The sequence below is a fragment of the Silurus aristotelis genome, assembly GCF_946808225.1.
Source record: "Silurus aristotelis genome assembly, chromosome: 13".
Lineage (NCBI taxonomy): Eukaryota > Metazoa > Chordata > Actinopteri > Siluriformes > Siluridae > Silurus > Silurus aristotelis.
Window position 1 is genome coordinate 7,643,617 of NC_139586.1, and position 19,615 is coordinate 7,663,231.

The following is a 19,615-nucleotide window of genomic DNA, read 5'->3' on the forward strand; positions in this document are numbered from 1 at the left end:
CCTATAAACTTTACCTTTCACTCTTGCAGATACTCTTCTATCACAATCACTCCTGCCACTCTTCTCCACCCACTCCACCCTGCCTTTCACTCTTTTTTTTTCACTTCTCCAACACACTCTCCATTACTTTGCACTGTTGACCCCAGGTACCTGAACTCCTCCACCTCCACTATTTATTTATAACAAATTATAATATTAGATTTATTAATAAATATATTTATTTTATTTAAAACTTTCATGAGTCAGAATTATAATTTTCTGTTCGTAATAAAGTTCAGTGCTATTTTACATGGAAAAATTTTTTTATCCAGTATTCATACTATCGGTTGAATTATATTGGTAAAAGAATGCTGAGGATGGAGCCACCAGGTAGGAGGAAAAGAGGAAGGCCAAGGAGGAGTTTTATGGATGTGGTGAGGGAAGACATGAAGGTAGTTGGTGTAAAAAAAAAGGCAGATGTAGAGGACAGGGTGGTATGGAGACAGATGATCCGCTGTGGCGACCCCTAATGGGAGCAGCCGAAAGAAGAAGAAAGAAGAAGAAGATTTATACTATCGGTTGATTAATCGATTATCGGCAAGTACGAGTCAACATAGCTACCGATATCGGTCAAATCGACTATTAGTCGACCTCTATTGTCTTTCCTGAACAGCTGGATGTGGTGTGTATTTACAGGTAAGACTTTGTGTTTTTTCCATTACTCGTTAGCTAAAAACATTGCTGTTGCTAATCAGCTATGACTGGGATATGTTTATTTAGTACATCTATATCCTCTGTGAGGTAAATAATGCATAATCAATACATTAAATCAAACACTTGATTCCTTTTATTGAGTTTAAAAAAATACAATTTGTGCATGAGGCATGTGAAAAATGAAAGAAAGACAAAAAGATGCTACATCAAAATTGTGCAACACGAAAAGGAAGACAACAAATTTACAAACCACTGAGAACATTGAGGAAAAATTACCCTGAATGATTATTTGTCTGCTGCACTGGTAGTGTTTATTTCACAGCCTCATGCATCGAATAGACAAATCTGTAAACTGCAGCCATGCTAAAACAGAACTATTCCCAAAACTGTGTCAAAACAAACATTAAAACAAAATCGACAGAGTTTAAAGAAGCTGTGCATTACTTCTGTCATATTACCATTTCTTCACTTATAAAAAAAAATTATTTAAATACTAGTAACTGATAACCAACGACACTGATGATTATGTGCGTGTATGTTGCTAGCCAGCTAGCTGTATTTAATGCCAAATTTCATAGCGGTATCTTGGAGGTATTACATGGAGCCTAGCTAGCTACTACCTACTAACCCCCTGTGAACACCACCCTTAAAACAATTCTTATAATAACCCTAATTTTTGGAATAAACCCATCTGTAAACATTTGTAAGCAACACAGAATGTGCACAGCTTCTCCAAACTTCAATCCTTTTTTTTTATTTAATATTTTAAAACATTAATTTTATTACATTCTCCCAGAACTGACCGATGCAGATATTGGTCAAAGAAAAATTTTTTTACAAAAATCACATAGATCAAAGGAACATTGTTAGGAGTTTTAAAGCGCTTTTGAAATTGGTTATTCTACTTAGAATTTTTTTTTTAATTATAATAATGTCAATCTCTAGTATTAATGGCTCAAATGATAAAAGAATATATATGAGTGATGATTAAAATAAGAAAAAAAGCAGACATTTGTCAAAATCACAATATCTGCCTGGTTGTTTTGCTGAAACATGTTTAGTGTTTAAAGCTTGAATTTTTTCTTTCACTATTACAGAGCAATTGAACTTGGTGATGTCATCCGGTCCATTACTATAGAGAACAGTGCTTCGAGGCAGTTTGCACATTGCACAAGTGGTGGTCATAAGTTTTCAATACTTTGTAGCTACATGAGCCTTGAAGCCAGCTTCAGATGCTACGCATGTTTTACAGTTTAGATTTTTTTTTTTTAGCAACTAGTGACAAAGTCTGTTGAAGTTAATGGTAATAAAGAAAAAATGAATTGCTGATGATTGGATAACTGTTAAACCACAATTATATGTGTAGTGTGTAACTGGAGCATATAGTCGGAGGCTTCATGCTGCATGCTGAACAGAGCCTAATAAGTTAACAAAAGATCTAACCGTTTGTTCCTTTTATACGAGTTTTTGTTCCAGGATTAAAGCTGAGGTTGCTGTAGGTGTAGGTATCTAAGCAGCTCCATCACAGTCCCCGTGTCCCTGCTGTCTTAGTGGTTGATGACTACTCTGTAGATGGCGTTGGTGGTTGTCTGGCCAAAGATGAAAGTGCCGACTGTGACCATGAGGATTCCGTAAAGCACCAGTGCATGCCAGCTACAGAGAGTTCAACAACTTGACCCGGTTAAATCGTGCACACAAATAAATTAATAATAAATACAGTAAAGTGATTTACCTGACTGATCTGGCATCGTGCTCTGAGATTTTGGCCTCAATCAAACACAAACCTGCAGATAAGATCACACACACACACACACACACACACACACACACACACACACACACACACACACCCTTTATCACCACAAAGGACTCGAAACTCAGTATTCAGATGTTCACGTAATAAAATTAATTTTGTACATTTTTATACTAGATTAGATCACTTTCTGTGCTAACAAACTATTGCATACTGCAGGTTGTAATATAAAAGGTCTGGTTATTTGTGGTGTGTCTCCTTGCCCTTGCTTGTAGCACAGGGCGACAGTTTGGTCACGCTAAAGCTGGCAGAGAATTCCAGATTTGTTTTGTATTTTCTTCTCGACCTTTTAGCATTTCCGCTTGAACAATAACAGCTGTGTTAGCCCGCCCTCTTCCACCTTTTCCTCGTCCTCATCTGCTAGTACATACGTAAGTCCCTAGTTTCTCCACAATGGTCATGGTTCACTCCGTGTGCATATCTGGACGATGTATTCGCTGTCTGTCCTTTGGCTATTCTGCATGCTTGAATGAGGTCATTTCTGCCTGTCGAGGTCTGGATGCCATCACTTCATGACCCGTTGTAATGACGATTACCCTGTTGGTCGTTCTCCACTGATAATTTCTGGAGTGCAGAGCGGTATTTGCTGGCTGTCTTTGCTGTTCTTGTATCTGCACCATTTCAGCGCAGTCAGATTCTTCGTCACTTTTTTAAAAGCTCCGGCAGCAATGTGGCCGAGTTGGCTCACCATTTTAATAAATCATGTTGACCAGTTCTATTACAACTGTCCGACGAGTCCAGTAGGGACACTTTGTCTGTTGTGTGCAGAGTTTCAAGACCCACACATGGCCTGAAGTTGCCTCCTGAACCAGGCAGGTGGCTTAATTTGGACTAATAAATGACCCCCATGATAATGTAAGACTTAATTTAATAGCCCTGTTGAGGAACCATGCCACAGGGTCACGTCCAATGTCCATAAAACTGGTGTTTGACCCTGAGCTGCTTTTGAAAGTGTCCTTCAGAAGAACTTTTCCATTACAGTCCCTTTCACCCATCAAATATACCCGTGTGATTTTGGTGTATGAGTACATCCAGATCAGGTTGAAATTAGAAAGGGCAAAAAAGAAAAAGAAACAATTCCTGAACTATACTTGGAGGTTTTACTTCATGGACATCTTTTCTGTAGTTTCCCTTGAGTCAAACATGCTCCTGAGGCTCCAGTGACCACTGTTCCTGCCCCTCTCCCCTCCGTGGATCTTCCCACTTCGTCCAGGCCTGCCTCTGGATTGTTTTCTTTTCGACTGGAGGCCACGCTGTGCAGCTCCGGACGGTTTCTCATCAAAGCCTTGGGTGGTTCCATGAAATTCCGGAGTAAGAACGGGCGCTTTGAGGATGGATTGGACTGTAGTTAATGTCAACAGTCTGCTACACTGACTCAGAAATACAGTTCGCTTCTGATCATCATCACTGTACCCGCAACATTGTATATCTGCTTCAAATTGACATTCGGTGCAACCCAGATGAGGATGGGTTTCCTCTTGAGTCTGGTTCCTCTCAAGGTTTCTTCCTTATGCCATCTCGGGGGGGGGGTTTCCTTGCCACAGTTGCTCATCAGGGACAAACGAACTTACAAAGAACATATTTACTTTTAATCACCACATTATCTGTGTAAAGCTGCTTTGAGTGTGTTTTAACAATGTTCATTGTTAAAAGCGCTATACAAATAAAAATGAATTGAACTGTTCTGAGCGTAAAAAAACAGATGAGATCTGTTGTTCTTCTATCTAGGAAGCTATCAGAACATTGTCTAGTTAGCCTATTATGACTGATGACTTTTCTCCTGTCGTTCCGAAGATGTTTCAGAGTGCCATGTGGTAGACTGTGCAGCTGTTAATTTCATCCAGGCTTATTATCTCCATCCACAGTGAATATGAGAAACTTCTTTAGCTAGTGGGGCAGACCAGAAACTGGCCAGGATGACACAGGAAACCTGTTTCTGACTTAAGAATGTTGGAAATGATTGAAGCATCCAGCACTAATAATGTTTGTTCATCCACATGTAAGTGACCCAAAACCTGACTGTTAAAACTGGTCAAATAATTTGTTGGACTACGCATATTGACTGGAAAACCAGAGAGGTTTGCTTTCGGGAGAACGTGATTAATTCCATGTTTCGATTCCTACAATTATCTTTGTTTTGAGACCAGAATGAAGGTTACATTCACACTTGAGCTTCACAGCTTCCAGGTGACTTTCCTTTCTTTGTATACTTTGGTTTCTGCCACGTTACCCACCCATGTTCTTTTTTTTTTTAAGCTATTATGGAGGTCAGCCCAAATGCCAGTGTCATGAATTGCTTTATTTCTCCAAGGTGAAATTTGGGCTCATCCTCTTCTTCCAATTGTGCCATTGAGATTGACACTAAAAATTGCTGAGGCATGACATCCATTTACTTGTATACATCATCGGCTCCTTCCTTATTATTCTGCCTGTTGCTTTTATTCTTCAGTGGCTCTCTTTTTGGCAATCCCCTTTTTTTAATGGCCAAATTTTCAACCAGGAACTGCTGCTCTTCTTAAAATCCCATTTCATTCTCTTCTTTATGTCATTTCTATGATTACTCCTTCCTAGAGAAAAAAGCGTAGCTGGGTTGGGGGGGATATTTGTACGTGTCATTTGCGGAACATGTAAGTCATTGCGGTCAATGATGCTGGAAATGGAAACGATTCATCGTTTCCATTGATCTGAACATGTCTTGTGATTTGCCTCTCAGATACCAGACTTCGGTTCTCCAGGTTCTCTTCATCCACATTCATTGCTTTTTCCTTACTGCTTGATCTACAACTCTTTTCAGGTTGAGCGAACTCAACTTCATCATCTAAATGTTGGCTAAAAATATACCAAATATCGAATCGAATTTGACAATGCTTTGGAGATTTTATCCTCTTCTCTGGCCTGTGTCCTGATTTTAACAAGCTTAGGTTTCACTACAAGTGTGATATTTATGTTACATCCCATAGCAGAGTTCGCTTTTTAACATATCCTTTAATTAAAGTGAAATAATGGGTCTGTACTGAGGGCTGAATTTAAACATTTGTGGTATTTCTTCAAATTCTCCATCAGATGGCAGTGTGCTCAGTTTGTGTCTTAGCTTATTTCACCTGTTTTCTACTTTTTCCTGTCCTGCTCTCTTTCTTTTTCTTTCTCTCTCTCCCTCACACATACTTGCTCTCCCCTTCCCCTTTCTGTCCTGTCTCTCTCTCTTTCACCGCAAATTGCCTTTGATGTCTTCATGCATTCAATCCATTCCTGCTTTCTTTTCGTTCGTCTGTTACTACATGCATGTAGTCAAAGCCACTGTATTTCTGTACAGACATTATTCCCCTAATCGAATTTTCACCACCCCCATCTTTACACTCGAGCTTGCTGTTTCTGTACATCAGTTTGCCTAAAAGATAACCATGGCAACGTTGTCATTAAACTTCTTTCTGTACTGTTCCATGCCAGAGCATTGGATAGTGTGATTCCTGTTTCAATGGGCCTCTATTAGCACTTGTTGCAGTTCTTATTTCAGACTGATGGAAGTAGGAACACTAAAAAAAATTTCAGATTGCTCACAAGCTAAATTGTAACTCGTAAAAGAGAGACATAACATATACACTGCCTGACAAATTTTGGAAACAAAGTGCACATCTTTGGCTCAAACAGAAGAACTTATGTAAGACGGAGAACAGGAGAGAAGATATAAGCAGACTGCCTCACGGCTACAGTCAAACATGCAGGTGGAAGCTAAATGGTTGTTTTGGAGCAGGGAAGGTTAAAGATTTATTCTAGGCAAAAGCAATACTAAAGCAACATGGCTACTGTTCTATATTCTAACACTGTGCAATTCTGTCTGGACTGCAGCTAATTGAATCCAAATTTACTGCACAAGACAGTAAAACAAAGCATATGCAAAGCTCTGTAATTTGAAAGAGCAAACAGTCACTGGAGTGTTATCTATCATGGAATGGTCTATCCAGTCAATGCACCTAAATCCTACTGAACTGCTCTGGGATGAACTGGATCGCAAGGTCAGAAGGAAATCACCAACTAGAGTGACTTCTAAGAGTGAAAAGCTGTTATTCATGCAAAGGGAGAATTTTTCAGTAAAACCAAAGTGCAACATCTGTACATTTATATATTTGTTTGGTCAAAGTAAATATTCATACTGTTAAATAACCTAGTTTGTTGCATAAAGTATAAAGCAAAAGAACATGCATGGTGCATTTAAAAAATAAAAAAAACACGGCATTTCCAGTGTTTCCAAGACACTGTAACTATAACACGATTTTAGACTATAATACAAAACCAGACGATATCAGACAATATCTCCCCCATTCAAGAATTTGGGGAGATTCACAAGGAGTGGACTGCAGCTGGAGTCAGTGCTTCAAGAGCCACCATGCACAGACTTTTCCAGGACATGGGCTACACCTGTCTCACTCCTTGTGTCAAGCCACTCTTGAAGCAGAGACAACGTCAGGTGTGTCTTACCTGGGCTAAGGACAAAAAGGACTGGGCTGTTGCTCAGTGGGCCAAAGTCGTCTTTTCAGATGAAAGTGAATTTTGTGTTTCATTTGGAAATTAAGGTTCCAGAGTCTGGAAGAAGAGAGAGAGGAGAGGCACAGATTCCAAGTTGCTGAAGGTCCAGTGTAAAGTTAGTGGTGTCACAGTCAGTGGTGGTTTGGGGAGTCAGGTCATCTGCTGGTGTTGGTCCACTGTGTTTTATCAGGTCCAAGGTCAGCACAGTCGTCTACCAGGACGTTTTAGAGCACCTCATGCTTCCCTCTGCTGACCAGCTTTATGGAGATGCTGATTTAATTTTCCAGCAGGACTTGGCACCTGCCCACACTGGCAAAATTACTAATACCTTGGTATCCATGTGCTCAACTGGCCAGCAAACTCGCCCGGCCTAAACCCCATGGAGAATTTATGGGGTATTGTAAAGAGGAACATGCGAGACACCAAACACAAAAACGCATAATAGTTGAAGGCGGCTATCAGAGCAACCTGCGCTTCCATAACACCTCAGCAGTGCCCTAGACCTCCATGCCACGCCGCATTGCCGCACTAATCATGCAAAAGGAGCCCCGACCAAGTATTGAGTGTTCTACATGTACATACTGTCTTAAGGAACTTTCAGATTTTCTGATACTGAAATTTGAGTTTTCATAAGCTGCAAGCCATAATCACCAAAGTTAAAAGTACTAAACACTTGAAATATATCAGTCTGTGTGTAATGAATCTATATGAGTTTTTATATTGAATTACTAAAATAAATTAACTTTTCAATGATGTTCTATTTTATTGAGATGCATGTATAAATACATCAATAAATACAATATCATCGAAATGTTGATATCCTAAAACATACCTGGGAAGATAAAAATGAAGCAGGCTGCGAGGCCGCCGATGAGTGCGATGACACGCCCGATGTCGGGGATGGTGAGAGCAAGGACTAGTGTGAGACAGAACCAGACGAGTGTGCACAGAACACGACGCCTTCGCTCTCTCACCACGTCCGTGTCCACGTCTGTCCCTTTGAAACGCAGCCACAGTCCCTCAAGCACGGCTCTGAAAAACATAGTACCGTTAGATACATACAGAAGTACATACAGTACCATGAAGATCTGTCCGTCCATCACTCCGTTCCTTATTTCGTACGTCTTGCTATTTTTTTCCATCTGTAGAAAGTGTCCATCATTCTCTTCCTCTATCTGTTCATTGTTCTGACAATGAGGAAATCTCAAAATATTTGCGACATTTAGCTTTATTAGTCCATCCACCATTCCTTTGTTCTGTCTATCATTGTATCCATTTCTAACTCTGTTTGTCCATCATTCTCACCTTTTACTTCTCCATCTGTCGTTTTCTCCCTCTATTAAACGATCCATTTACTCTCCTGCCTCTGCCTCCATTTATCCATGTATTTATATAAATTTCTATCGTTCACTTTTCATCTCTCTTATCTGTTTGCTCCATTTATTGATTGATCCGTGTCCATTACCTGCCACAGAAGTGCAGTATGGGATACGAAGTGACCACACTGATGATGATGAAGGCTCTGGCAATCGCCACAGCGATATCTTTAGATGGGTATGACATCAGCACATCCTGACTCACCGTGGAGCCAAACGACAGAAAACCACACACACCTGCGTGCGAGAGAGAGAGAGAAAGAGAGAGAGAGAGAGCGAGCGAGCGAGAGAAAGAGAGAGCGCTACATGATCTTGACCTCATTATGTAATATCATCATGTACTCAGGTTTATAAATCTTACACACACCCGTTCCTGTGTAGACGAACAGGCAGATGATCATGCCGATTGTTACTACGCCCCCCCATGGCCGAAGTGTTGCATTCCTCATACTGTTAAACACTGGTACACTGCTCACATGACACTTAAAGATAGAAAGAAAAAAAAAAAAAAAGACATCAGTTATTTTCCAAACCCTCAGATTCACACTGTGGGCTGTACATTATGCAGTATGCGTTAGACTCAAACGGAACGATTTTCACTTCAGTTTAATTGTATTTATGTGCCCCTTTCAGCAATAGACATTGTCCCATAGCAGTTTTTGAGAGATAGAGGTTTTAAAATATGGATTTATATTTTTAAATGATAAAACTCCATAAGATTTACACTTCAACGATATTATACATTAAAAGATACATATAAGAGAAAACACGCTAGAGAAAAAGTATCGCACGTCTGCTAATAATTATATATAAATAAATTATTTTTAAAAACAATGCATGGCGATACAAATGTTAACTTGCACACTTTCTAGAAACTTTTATGCCGATTCACTTCGGCGAATCTTACCATCCCTAATATCTATATAAAAATCACACACATACATACCTGGAATCCGAAGCAGATAGTCGGCATGGCGTTGAACACGTCGGTCCAGGATGCAGGACTTGAGAGGGTTAAAACACAAACGCACACAGGCACACCAGCATATACATGTCATTACTGTCATTACTCGATTAAGACGTCTTTGCTATTTTCATTATTCAGAAGTGGGAGCGGGAAGTACAAACCTGGAAGGAATGATTCCAGGTGAAACTTCTTGGTCAGGCCAGATGTATTTGATAATGATTATGACGGTCACATACCAGGTACCGATCACACTAAATGTGCTAAAGTTCACAAGGTCAAAATTACATTAGGACACAACAAAGCAGACAGGCACGCACACAAGAGAAATACACATAAGACAGACAGACCTGGCATATTTCTGGAAGCCGATCTCTTTAGGGATGGACAGAGGGAGGATGATGAGCACAGAGGTGACGGTGATGGTAAATTTACGGTCTGTATACCAGTGAGAGCCGATAGAACCGTCAGACTCATGGGCCATCGCGTTGATCACTGAACACACAGCCAAGAGGAAAAACTCACATCACATCATACCAATAAAAGGTTCTATCTGTAAATGAAAGTTCTATCTATCTATCTATCTGTCTGTCTGTCTGTCTGTCTGTCTGTCTGTCTGTCTGTCTGTCTGTCTGTCTGTCTGTCTGGCTGGCTGGCTGGCTGGCTGGCTGGCTGGCTGGCGATATATAAAAATTGCAATATCGATTAATCAAAAAAATTAAATAAAAATAAAAATAAAAATACATTTATTCAAGATTCATGGCAGTTGTTTCGTTTTGAGTTTATATCCTGACCGCTAGATAGACAGCAGTCTTCTTATCTCTGAACTTAAACATAGGAAGTACAAGCATAATTATGAGCATATGGTTAAAACAATGATGTGAAATTATCGTGTTAGGTACAATGATATCGCAAAACACTCGATGCCATGTGACATGCCGTATCGCAACTCCTGTATCGTGATATGTATCGTATCGCCTGATTTGTGCCAATACATGGCCGATTATTCTGTACAACAAGACACTGAAAAAAAGGAATTTCAGTTAGCCCTGATGCACGTGACTCACGCTTGTCCAGCTGGTCGCCGATAATGATGAGGAAGGCTATGCATGTGCCGAAGGTGTAGACGGCGATGCCGACCTCGCATATGATCCCCAGAACTTTTCCGCACACGGCTCGGACCACTTCCTGATACGTGCTCTCGTTGCTCACCTACAGAACGAAAAGGCTTTCAGTACAGACGGTTTCCAGCACAGGCGATAGATACATAACGGCTGAAACATATCTGTATTTCTGCTGATTGCTGTCACAAGTTTCCCCAAAAATATAAACCAAAGGTATTGCTTCATTTGTCTTTCTACAGATCCAAGTTCTCATTTTGCTCTCTTTCTTTCATTTTTATTTGTATTGCGCTTTAGCAATGGGCATTGTCTTAAAGCAGCTTCACGGAGATAAAGAGGTTATGAAGTTGTATAAAACAATATATAAAGTTTGGTGTCTATAAGTTTGTTCCTTATAACTTTAAGTTTCTCTCTAATGAGCGAGCCAGTGGCCACTATGGCAAAGAAAAACTCCCTGAGATGGCATGAGGAAGGAACCTTGAGAGGAACCAGACTCAAAAGGGAACTGAATGTCCATTCATTACAATATCATTAATGTTGAGGTGCGGTCCTGAGCCATTGTAGTAGACTGTTATTAATTACAGTCCACTCCTATTTTATTATTAAAAATAAACCTTTCGTTTTCCAGCCCTACAAACAAGGAACTTTAAACACCCTGGGTAACGGGTTTTCAATGCAGTGTGTATTTTGTATGCATGTTGTGCAGCTGCTCACCTGAGAACAATAAGCGAGGATCACCAAGCCAGTGATGATGAAGATCAATAAACACTGCAGTAGAAAAAATAAATTATTTTTAATTTAATTATAACTGTGTCGATGTCATTAAGAAGGAAGGAGGCATAGCCTTCTTTATCTACACACTCACCATCTGCAGCACTACTCCAGCCACCACTCCTCCGGCCATGTAGAAAGCAGCGGGGAAATTCAGAAGCCCCGCCCCCAGTGCGGCATTAACCACGATAAACACTGCTCCGTACGGCGAGGTCTTGCCCCGGCTCTCCTTCGAATGGTCATGAGGTGCCACCAGGAGAGGTGCTTTCTCTTCGTCTGTTTCATTGTATCCCCAATCACTTGGCTCAGAGTTCACGGCCATGTCTCACACAGTTTTTACACAACAACGGTAGTCACACACGCCCAACACACACAAGATCAGAGCTCCAGACGTGGTGTTATTAAAGCTGTATTGATACGTGGCTAAAATACTGCCATGCAGGTCTTCACTTAGATTGACACCATATGCCCTGGTTAATGAACGAGTCACAAACTCTGTTGAGGGATTGGAATCAAGTCCTGTGAAAAACAGAAAAAAAGATTTCTTTCGAGAGGTTGATTCATCAGTTTTGCAGATTAGCTTTCAGAAAAAAAGCTATACCAATAGTTTTTCCGGGTTGCATGACACAGTGCAAGAGCGGCATCTAGGGGCGAATCACTTTTTTCATTGATTTTGAATGAAACTTCATTTGGAGTGTTAGTTTTGTTCCTGTTTGAATGCATTTCTTTTATTTTCCTCAACATTTAATAAAGATTATGTGTTGTTTTTTTGTTATAAAGCTCAGTACTATTTTACATGGAGTGGTACGTTTTTTTTTTATTTAGGATTACTTTAAAAAACTATCGCTTGTTTAATCGGTTATCGGCAAGTACGATCAAACCATTAACCGGTTATCGGTAAATTCCACTACCGGTCGACCTCTATTCCACAAAAAATAAGATGAATTGAAGAATTTAAATTTAAATTTCAGTTGAGTAACATTACTGGATTGCAATCACAGGTTGGATCATATGGCCAGCAACTTTGCTTTTCACTTCTTCTGCTCCACATGGACATGGAAAATAAAAAGATCTGCCGGTCTCATCATAAAGATAAAGGAAGTGAAATGTGCATTGACGCTCTGCACTGTTCTGCTTGCGTCTAACTTGCTGAAAGAGGAAAAAAAAAGAGGTTCTCCGATCAACAGCCTTAAAAACAGCTGCTCCAGCTGTTTTTAGCTCTGCAGTGCACATTTCTACAGATCAATGCCTCAGAATTTGTTCCTTTTTACACCACAATGAGATAAGAAAACAAGTTGCAGAGCTTGTAAGAGTCCAGGAAGATTCCTATAACCTTGTCCAAGCTGAACGAATGTCGCTTAGCGTCAGGAGGCATGTAGGCAGGTCAGTGCGAGATTCACGCTCACTTTTGAAAATAGTCTGAATTTTACACGATATGGCCAAGGGAATGGGCACCCCTGACCATCACATCCTAATTTAAACTCACACAAAGGTCTAGTTTCAAAACCATGGTCAAGAAGACAATTTTTTTCTTGTAATGGCTCAGTGGTTAAGGTTTTGGACTTTGGCAAGTCAAATCACAGCACCACCAATCTGCCACTGCTGGGCCCCTGAGCAAGGCCCTTAAGTCCATATGGATATGGGCATCTCCCAAATGCTGTAAAGGAAATTGTAATGTAAAAGCTTTAATAAACGCCTATTTTCCATGAAGGCTTTCCACCAGAGTTAGGAGCGTGGCTGATGTTGGCCATGTCCAACACCATCTAAACTACAAAGGTGGGGGGGGGGGGGGGGGTTGTGTAAATATCAAATAAAAGACCAAGAACTGAAGTGGTGCAGCTTAATAATGAATCAGTGAGGTTTCATCTGGCCAGTAGAGTTTAAACAAAATGAACTGGATGATCTCCATGTGACTGAGTCCATCACTGAGGCTAATCAATAACAGACATCCTGAAGCATGAGGTCGTCACCCGCAAACAGAGAACAATCAAATCCAAGACAAACAAACAAACAAGCAAGCAAGCAAGCAAACAAACAAACAAACAAACAAACAAACAAACAAACAACCACAGGGTGTCCCGTGAACATATATCTTCTCACTCAATCCAGGTAGCTAAAAAGGAAGCTCTAATGAGAAATAGACACCCAACCACAAAACACTGCTTATACAAACGCTCCACTGTCCCACCTGCCTCAGCTGTCTCACGTGTCTCACTCTCACCTGGACGCCGGAGTGTGTCGATCGCTCTGTTTCTCTCTCCCACCTTTCGCTTCAGTCCATAAGCTTGCGCCTGAGCCCAGCACCAGTGTCATGTGCGAGGTCACGTGTGGCGTCACGTCCATCTACAGTAACGCACGCCGGATCTCGTAGTTCTTCGCTGAGCTGCTGTAGTCCACTTCTGGTTTGTACTTCCGGTTCACGCACCGCGGGGTTACGGAAAAATGATGGCGACCGGGTTGAAGAGCGGTCAGGGATTACTTCGAGCATGCCGGAGACTCGCCTGTCATACAAAACAAACACGTGAGTTGAAACATAATAAACACTTTAACTTTTGCGAGAGGTTTATTTTATTATTGTTATTGATCATTTTCTGCTAGAATAAGGAGAATGAATTGCACAGCTGAGTGGCTCACTGGGGGTCCCGTTTATTTCACCTGCTTCCAGGTGCTGCTGATGTTTATTTGTTGTTGTTTACTGTTTATTTTTTTGCTATTACCCAAGTTTTTAATCAACGCTGACTTGAGTTAATATGGGACAAAGACACAAAATTACTGGCACCCCAATAGAGACGTGACAACAACTTGAGTATTGCTTTAATGTTTAGTACTTGTACTGTGTGTGTGTGTGTGTGTGTGTGTGTGTGTGTGTGTGTGTGTGTGTGTGTTTTCTAAATACCATGCAAACAAATCAGAACAAAAGAGAATTTTATTTGTTTTTTTAATAATGTGAATAAATACATTTACTGAACTATGTATATATATATATATATATATATATATATATATATATATATATATATATATATATATAATATAGTATAATATAAATATTGTTTTTTTCCCCCGCACTTATTTAATGTGTGTGTGTGTGTGTGTGTGTGTGTGTGTGTGTGAGAGTGATACAGCATAAATGAGAGATCATCAGGCTTTCTTACAGCAGACAGACAGACAGGCTTTATTTGTGCTATGGAGCCAGATCCATTCGTATTTCCGTAATGACTGTAGGTAACTTGATGAGTGTGAGTGATCTGTTTCTCTTATAGGATGTACAGTTCCTCACATCACACACTGTCAAAAGGAGAAGAGCACTGCAGTTCCCAAGAGGTAAAAAAAAACAACAAAAATCGTTCTTGACCTCACCCATGATTATTGTTTAAATATATTCTTCATCCTTCCTTTGGTTAGATGTGATCATATCATAGCTGTAAATTACTAATGTTAGTATGGACTTTTTCTGGCTGTGATTAGGATTAGAACAGTTAACAACATGCCACTACACAAGAATGTCCCAGACACTTTCAGTCTTTTTTAAAATGAGACTTGATCAAATAGTGGTCACTAGATATCCTATAGGCCATTTCAGAATCCTCAGTCTTCAGTTTTTTTAGATTGTCGTGCTTTTATGGATTAAGGACTTGTATTGATCAAGATGTCACCAGAAAAGGACGTCAAATACTTTATTCTCTTTTGTTTGATTTCCCTTTTGGTTGTTTTGTTGTGACTCTTCTACTTTTGTAAAACCTTTGTAAAATCTCTACTACTGTTATTTCTACTATCACTATTAAGAATGTCTCAGATACAAGAACGAATCCTTGTGTGTAGGTTGAAGATAAGCAGTGTAAAAAAGATAAACAGGTGCGAAAGTAAATGTATTGTATTTAAGTAGCTTTTTTGAGTATCTGTACTTTACTGAAGCATTTCCAGGAGACTTTAACCAAAGTCAAACTCTTACTTTTTTCTCAACTCCATTATGCAAAATCGGTCGTTTGTTTTTTATATACGAGCGGATAAAAACTTAACCAGTCAGTCAGGCAGCAAGCCACCCATCGGTGTAGAGCACACAAAACACTGGTTTGAACTTGTTTCGATTGGCACTTGGTGGTTTCTACTTATCACCAACATGCAGTTCAGCGTCAGTTCAACAGCAAGCAGAACATTCAGAGAGGAATAAATGATGGAAGAAACTCCTGAGTCGATTGTTTTGCAAGATTTTGCAAGAATAGTTTTGGACTCATGATAATTTTAATAGATATCAATTAGTGTTTGACTCATTAATATCATTCTATAAATAGATCGGTGTGTTAAGAGTCACATTGGGGTCTTTTCACATAACAGAGTTGATTAAGCAGGACATTATATAAATATAAAGCCTTAATAAATCACAGTCATTTGGAAATTACATTTGAAGGCAAATAGTTTTGTACTTTGACTCAAGTGATTTTTACAGTAGTTCTTTTACTGGAGTAATATTTTATCTACTGTATTACTACTTTATCTCAAGTACATGGTTTGTGTACTTGTGGACATCATTCTGATTTAATGTCTAATCAAATGTCTTTTTTTTTCTTCCCCTCCACAGCTACGTTCCCGAGACGTCGCTATCCAGACCGCCTTGGCCTGAATTAGCACCATATATCAAAGAGGACGAAGAACAGAAACATCAAGGCACGCTAAGATCTTTTCACAATCTTTTATAAATTATTTTCCCTTTACATGCCTGCTAAATACTGAAAGCTGATCATTTTACCATTTTGCCTTTTTGAACTGATTTTATAATTTAATATGTGCAGAACAGATTTAATATAAACCACAGAACACTAACAAAATGCAGACAGTCCCAGTGACGTGGCCTCTGTGCGTCAGTGCTCGTTCATGGCCTCCTGATCCTCAATATCTTTGCTTTGTTTCCTTGCGAGTAAAAACCCAAAACGCCACTGAAAGGTGAAATTTCCACAGCGGACGTGCCCTTCTGTCTCACATCTGTTTTTTTTTTGCACGTCAGCTTGAACGACCAACACACACGGACTGAATCCTTTCAGTAGATGAAGTCAAAAGTGATGACAGGCTGCGAGTTGGGATGCTGCCGCTTCGTTGACGTGTGGCTCCTGGTGCGTGTCTTCTCACAAGAGTGAATAAAAACCAGCATCAGGAAATGACCAGCATTAGCCATAAGAGAGAGATCTGTCGGAAACTCGTGCATGAGAGCTGCTGGTGCTCAGACGTCTGTTTGATTCGAATCTGATGCCAATTTGAAGAAATAAAAGGCAGATCTGGGTTTCATTGGAACAGGACTCTGCTTGCCTTTAATTGTATTAATAAGCAAGATTGTGTGTGTGTGTGTGTGTGTGTGTCACTGTGATGTTTTGTTTCATTTCCTCACAGTCTTCACATACTTCGTGCTAATGATCTTGAACTTGCTCCTGTACTGCTAAAGAATATTTGAAATATTGTGAAAAGAATATATATATATATATATATATAAATATAAATATAAATAAAAGTATATAATAAAAATGTATATTTTGCGTGAGGTCTCACACAGGTGGTGTAGGTGCAGTTTGTGTACACCGGATGATTGACATGTAGAAAAAGGCAGTCACTCTGTAACAGTAGCAATGCTCTGATTGTACCGTGTTTCCTGCAGCAGTCGTAGAGAAGGTGAACAGTCTGCTGGAGAAGCGAGAGTACGGACGCCTGTTCGCCGTCGTTCACTTCGCCAGCCGTCAGTGGAAAGTGACGAACGAAGATCTGATACAGATTGAGAACCACATCGAGGCAGAGTGTGGAGACCGCATACTGCTGGAGAAGGTCAGATGTTTTAGCCTCTTTTTCTTTTCAAACCCTCTCTGTCTTTTGCTCTTCTTTCTCTCTCTGGATATAATGTTCTCTCTCACCCTGTCTCTGTGTGTGTGTGTGTGTGTGTGTGTGTGTGTGTGTGTGTGTGTGTGTGTGTGTGTGTGTACGTACAGGTGCTGCTGGTGGGAGGAGAAGATTTCACACTCATCGGAAAGCCTCTTCTCAGGTAACGTTTTCTGTTCGAGTCCTGTGTGAGTGAAAGGTCTCAAACCGAGTGTGTTAAAGCGTCAAGCAGGTGTGTTCTCCATCGCGGACAAGAGAAGGTTCGAGGAAATGGCAGCGTCTTACCATCTAAAGACTATTAAAGGGTGCAGCTTGGAGCAGGAAACAAGCAATCAGGGGAAAGACTGATCAAAAGAAAGGGGAAGATATTTAGACGCGCCATTACGCCAGTACAAATATTTATTAATATACAACAATAATAAACCAGCACTAATATTTCTCTCACCCGAGACATTCGATTCTGCTTCACATGCTCTGTGCACACGGACCGAACCGTCCTTTATTTATACACCACTGGTTCTTCAAAATATTCGCACGATACGTTGGGAGGTTGCCAGGATGTGCGCATGTCCCGCCTTGTCTCGCTGTTAGAACCGTGTTTTTTCTGTGCTTTCGGTGTTTCAATTTGTTTAATCAGCAATTTGTGGAAAAGTTTAGAGACCTGTTGCAACACTACGACTATCTGTAATGAGTTTTATGTGTGTTCATTTGTGGCTTTGTGTCGACTCGCAGTAAAATGAAATGATTGGTTTACATTAAATGTTCCGCATGGTGCATTTTTTAAATACCTGAGCTAGTGAACTAGCAGCCATTAAAGAATGGAGACACTGAAGATCCTCTGTAAGTTACTCTGGATACGGGCAACGCTAAACCTAATAAAAAAATAAGCTTTAATTAAACTGGACAGCGTTTTCTGGTTATAAAAGTGCAGCAACTCATCACAGATGATGGGATTTGAGGTGAAATCATTTAGGAGCTCAGATATACGGTTTTCGTATAGGATTTTTATCTGTTTTTCTCGTGTAAACGCTCATGAACGCTTATATCCAGCTTGATCCAAATGAGGCTCGGCGTTTGTTAATCATCACGTGCAAAAGAATTATAAATTCAGACAATCTTATTTAATCACCGGCCGCTGAAAGAATATAAGAAACGTCATGATCGATATCTTTTGGAGTCACTGTGTAATGTGCCATTTGTTCTCCCAGTGTAGGATAATCAGGAGTGTGTGTGTGTGTGTGTGTGTGTGTGTGTGTGTGTGTGATCAGAACGACTAATAAACTCTAGCGCAGTAAAAGCAAATCGTTCGTTTTACCTGAACAGATGAAGGGTCTCTGTTTGAAATATCGTGCACTGCGTAACTGCATGAATATTTTAGCGTGAGCTTCAGTGTGCTGCAAAAAAAAGCCTCTGTTCCCTCCATTTTCACACCGTGTGTGTGTGTGTGTGTGTGTGTGTGTTTACTGTTCTCACACCCAGGCGTGATCTAGTCCGAGTTGAGGCCACCGTCGTAGAGAAGACCGAGTCCTGGCCGATGGTGCACATGGTGTTCTGGAAGAGACACCGGTTCCAGAAGAAGAGAAGTGAGTCAGGTTTAAGATTGATTTATCGTGTCGTTCGTCCTACAGGTTTAAACCGGGCCTTAATGGATGGAGCTCATAACGACTCGCTCGCAGCCGCATGCATATTTTATAACCGCGCTCGTAATGGGGTGATGCGAGAGCTGGAGCCGAACGTGCAGGTTTTAGGCGTTTTAGCTGATGACCCTGTGCGAGTTCGCCCACAAAACAAACCCCTCTTGTGCGCTGTACTGTTTCTCACAAAGCCTAATTGAAATACGAACGTTTTCTTTCCTTAAATTCTTTCTTATTAAAGTAAAGGTTCGGTAGTTACATGATTCTACACTAATGCAGATACATTTGAAATCTAAAAACTCTCCAAACTTTCATTTTTTCAGTCGTTTCCCAAAAGTTGCTCATTCACACTGAAACGACAGAAAAACACTTACGTCCCTGTACTGCGCTTGAGCAGAACCTGAGATGTTTCGACCTGCTTCGTTTTCCCTGCCGTTTATTTGCTTTCCGTGTAACTATGCGTCATTTTAATTTTAGTAATTAAAGTATTTGCTTTTTTTGCAAGCCTCCAGTCAATTGGTTGTTTTTTACTGGGGGCGGGACTTAAAACAGAGCCCTGCAATGGTTCATCTCGCCCATGAAGATGCCTAATCAGAGGGAACTCTTGTTCTATATGCAATCAAATCTCCGCAGCGATCGACCCAACATTGTGTATAACCCGTTACGGGCACGTGCCTGGGTGTTTCATTATTACGCAGGAGGCTTTGTAGACTCGGAGAGACTGCACGGCTTTGTTTTCTAGACTCGGCTCTTATCGTGGCTCCTGGTCCCATCTCGAGGAATAGCGCGAATTCCTCAGCACTCCAGCGACGGGTCTAAAATTAGTTTGCTGATTAGTTGAAAGTAAACAGGAAAACGAT

General features: G+C 40.4%; 2 protein-coding genes across 3 annotated transcripts in view; one reads left to right on the forward strand and one right to left on the reverse strand.

Moving 5' to 3' along the window:
* Positions 1-803: 803 nt before the first annotated feature.
* slc38a7 (solute carrier family 38 member 7) lies at positions 804-13,624 on the reverse strand. 2 transcript variants are annotated; one of them, XM_083558313.1, is made up of 12 exons: positions 13,484-13,624; positions 11,357-11,781; positions 11,206-11,259; positions 10,438-10,582; positions 9,721-9,865; positions 9,535-9,633; positions 9,353-9,410; positions 8,774-8,888; positions 8,496-8,643; positions 7,863-8,062; positions 2,426-2,477; positions 804-2,346 (listed from the first exon to the last, which is right to left on the reverse strand). In XM_083558313.1, the coding sequence occupies exons 2-12, from the start codon at positions 11,582-11,584 to the stop codon at positions 2,241-2,243; spliced, it is 1,350 nt and encodes a 449-aa protein (XP_083414439.1). In that variant the 5' UTR covers positions 11,585-11,781; positions 13,484-13,624; the 3' UTR covers positions 804-2,240. The 2 variants fall into 2 exon arrangements, with proteins under 2 accessions (XP_083414439.1, XP_083414440.1); XM_083558314.1 differs by having other exon boundaries at positions 13,451-13,571.
* Positions 13,625-13,629: 5 nt separating this feature from the next.
* mrpl21 (mitochondrial ribosomal protein L21) overlaps positions 13,630-19,615 on the forward strand; it is a 6,743-nt gene continuing 757 nt past the window's right edge. The window contains exons 1-6 of the mRNA XM_083558329.1: positions 13,630-13,783; positions 14,526-14,586; positions 15,842-15,927; positions 16,907-17,070; positions 17,232-17,284; positions 18,601-18,704. Of these exons, the coding sequence (XP_083414455.1) occupies positions 13,705-13,783; positions 14,526-14,586; positions 15,842-15,927; positions 16,907-17,070; positions 17,232-17,284; positions 18,601-18,704 (547 nt within the window). The 5' untranslated portion in view covers positions 13,630-13,704. The remainder of the gene's footprint in view (positions 13,784-14,525; positions 14,587-15,841; positions 15,928-16,906; positions 17,071-17,231; positions 17,285-18,600; positions 18,705-19,615) is intronic.

What these genes read in the sequence shown, in the direction of transcription:
- slc38a7 (XM_083558313.1), bottom strand. Translation starts at nt 11,584, where the DNA reads ATGGCCGTGAACTCTGAGCCAAGTGATTGGGGATACAATGAAACAGAC. An exon ending in CTATCTGCTTCGGATTCCAG is followed by an intron (nt 8,889 to 9,352) that starts GTATGTATGTGT and finishes TCTATCTTTAAG; the next exon opens with TGTCATGTGAGCAGTGTACC. An exon ending in CACGATGCCAGATCAGTCAG is followed by an intron (nt 2,347 to 2,425) that starts GTAAATCACTTT and finishes AACTCTCTGTAG; the next exon opens with CTGGCATGCACTGGTGCTTT.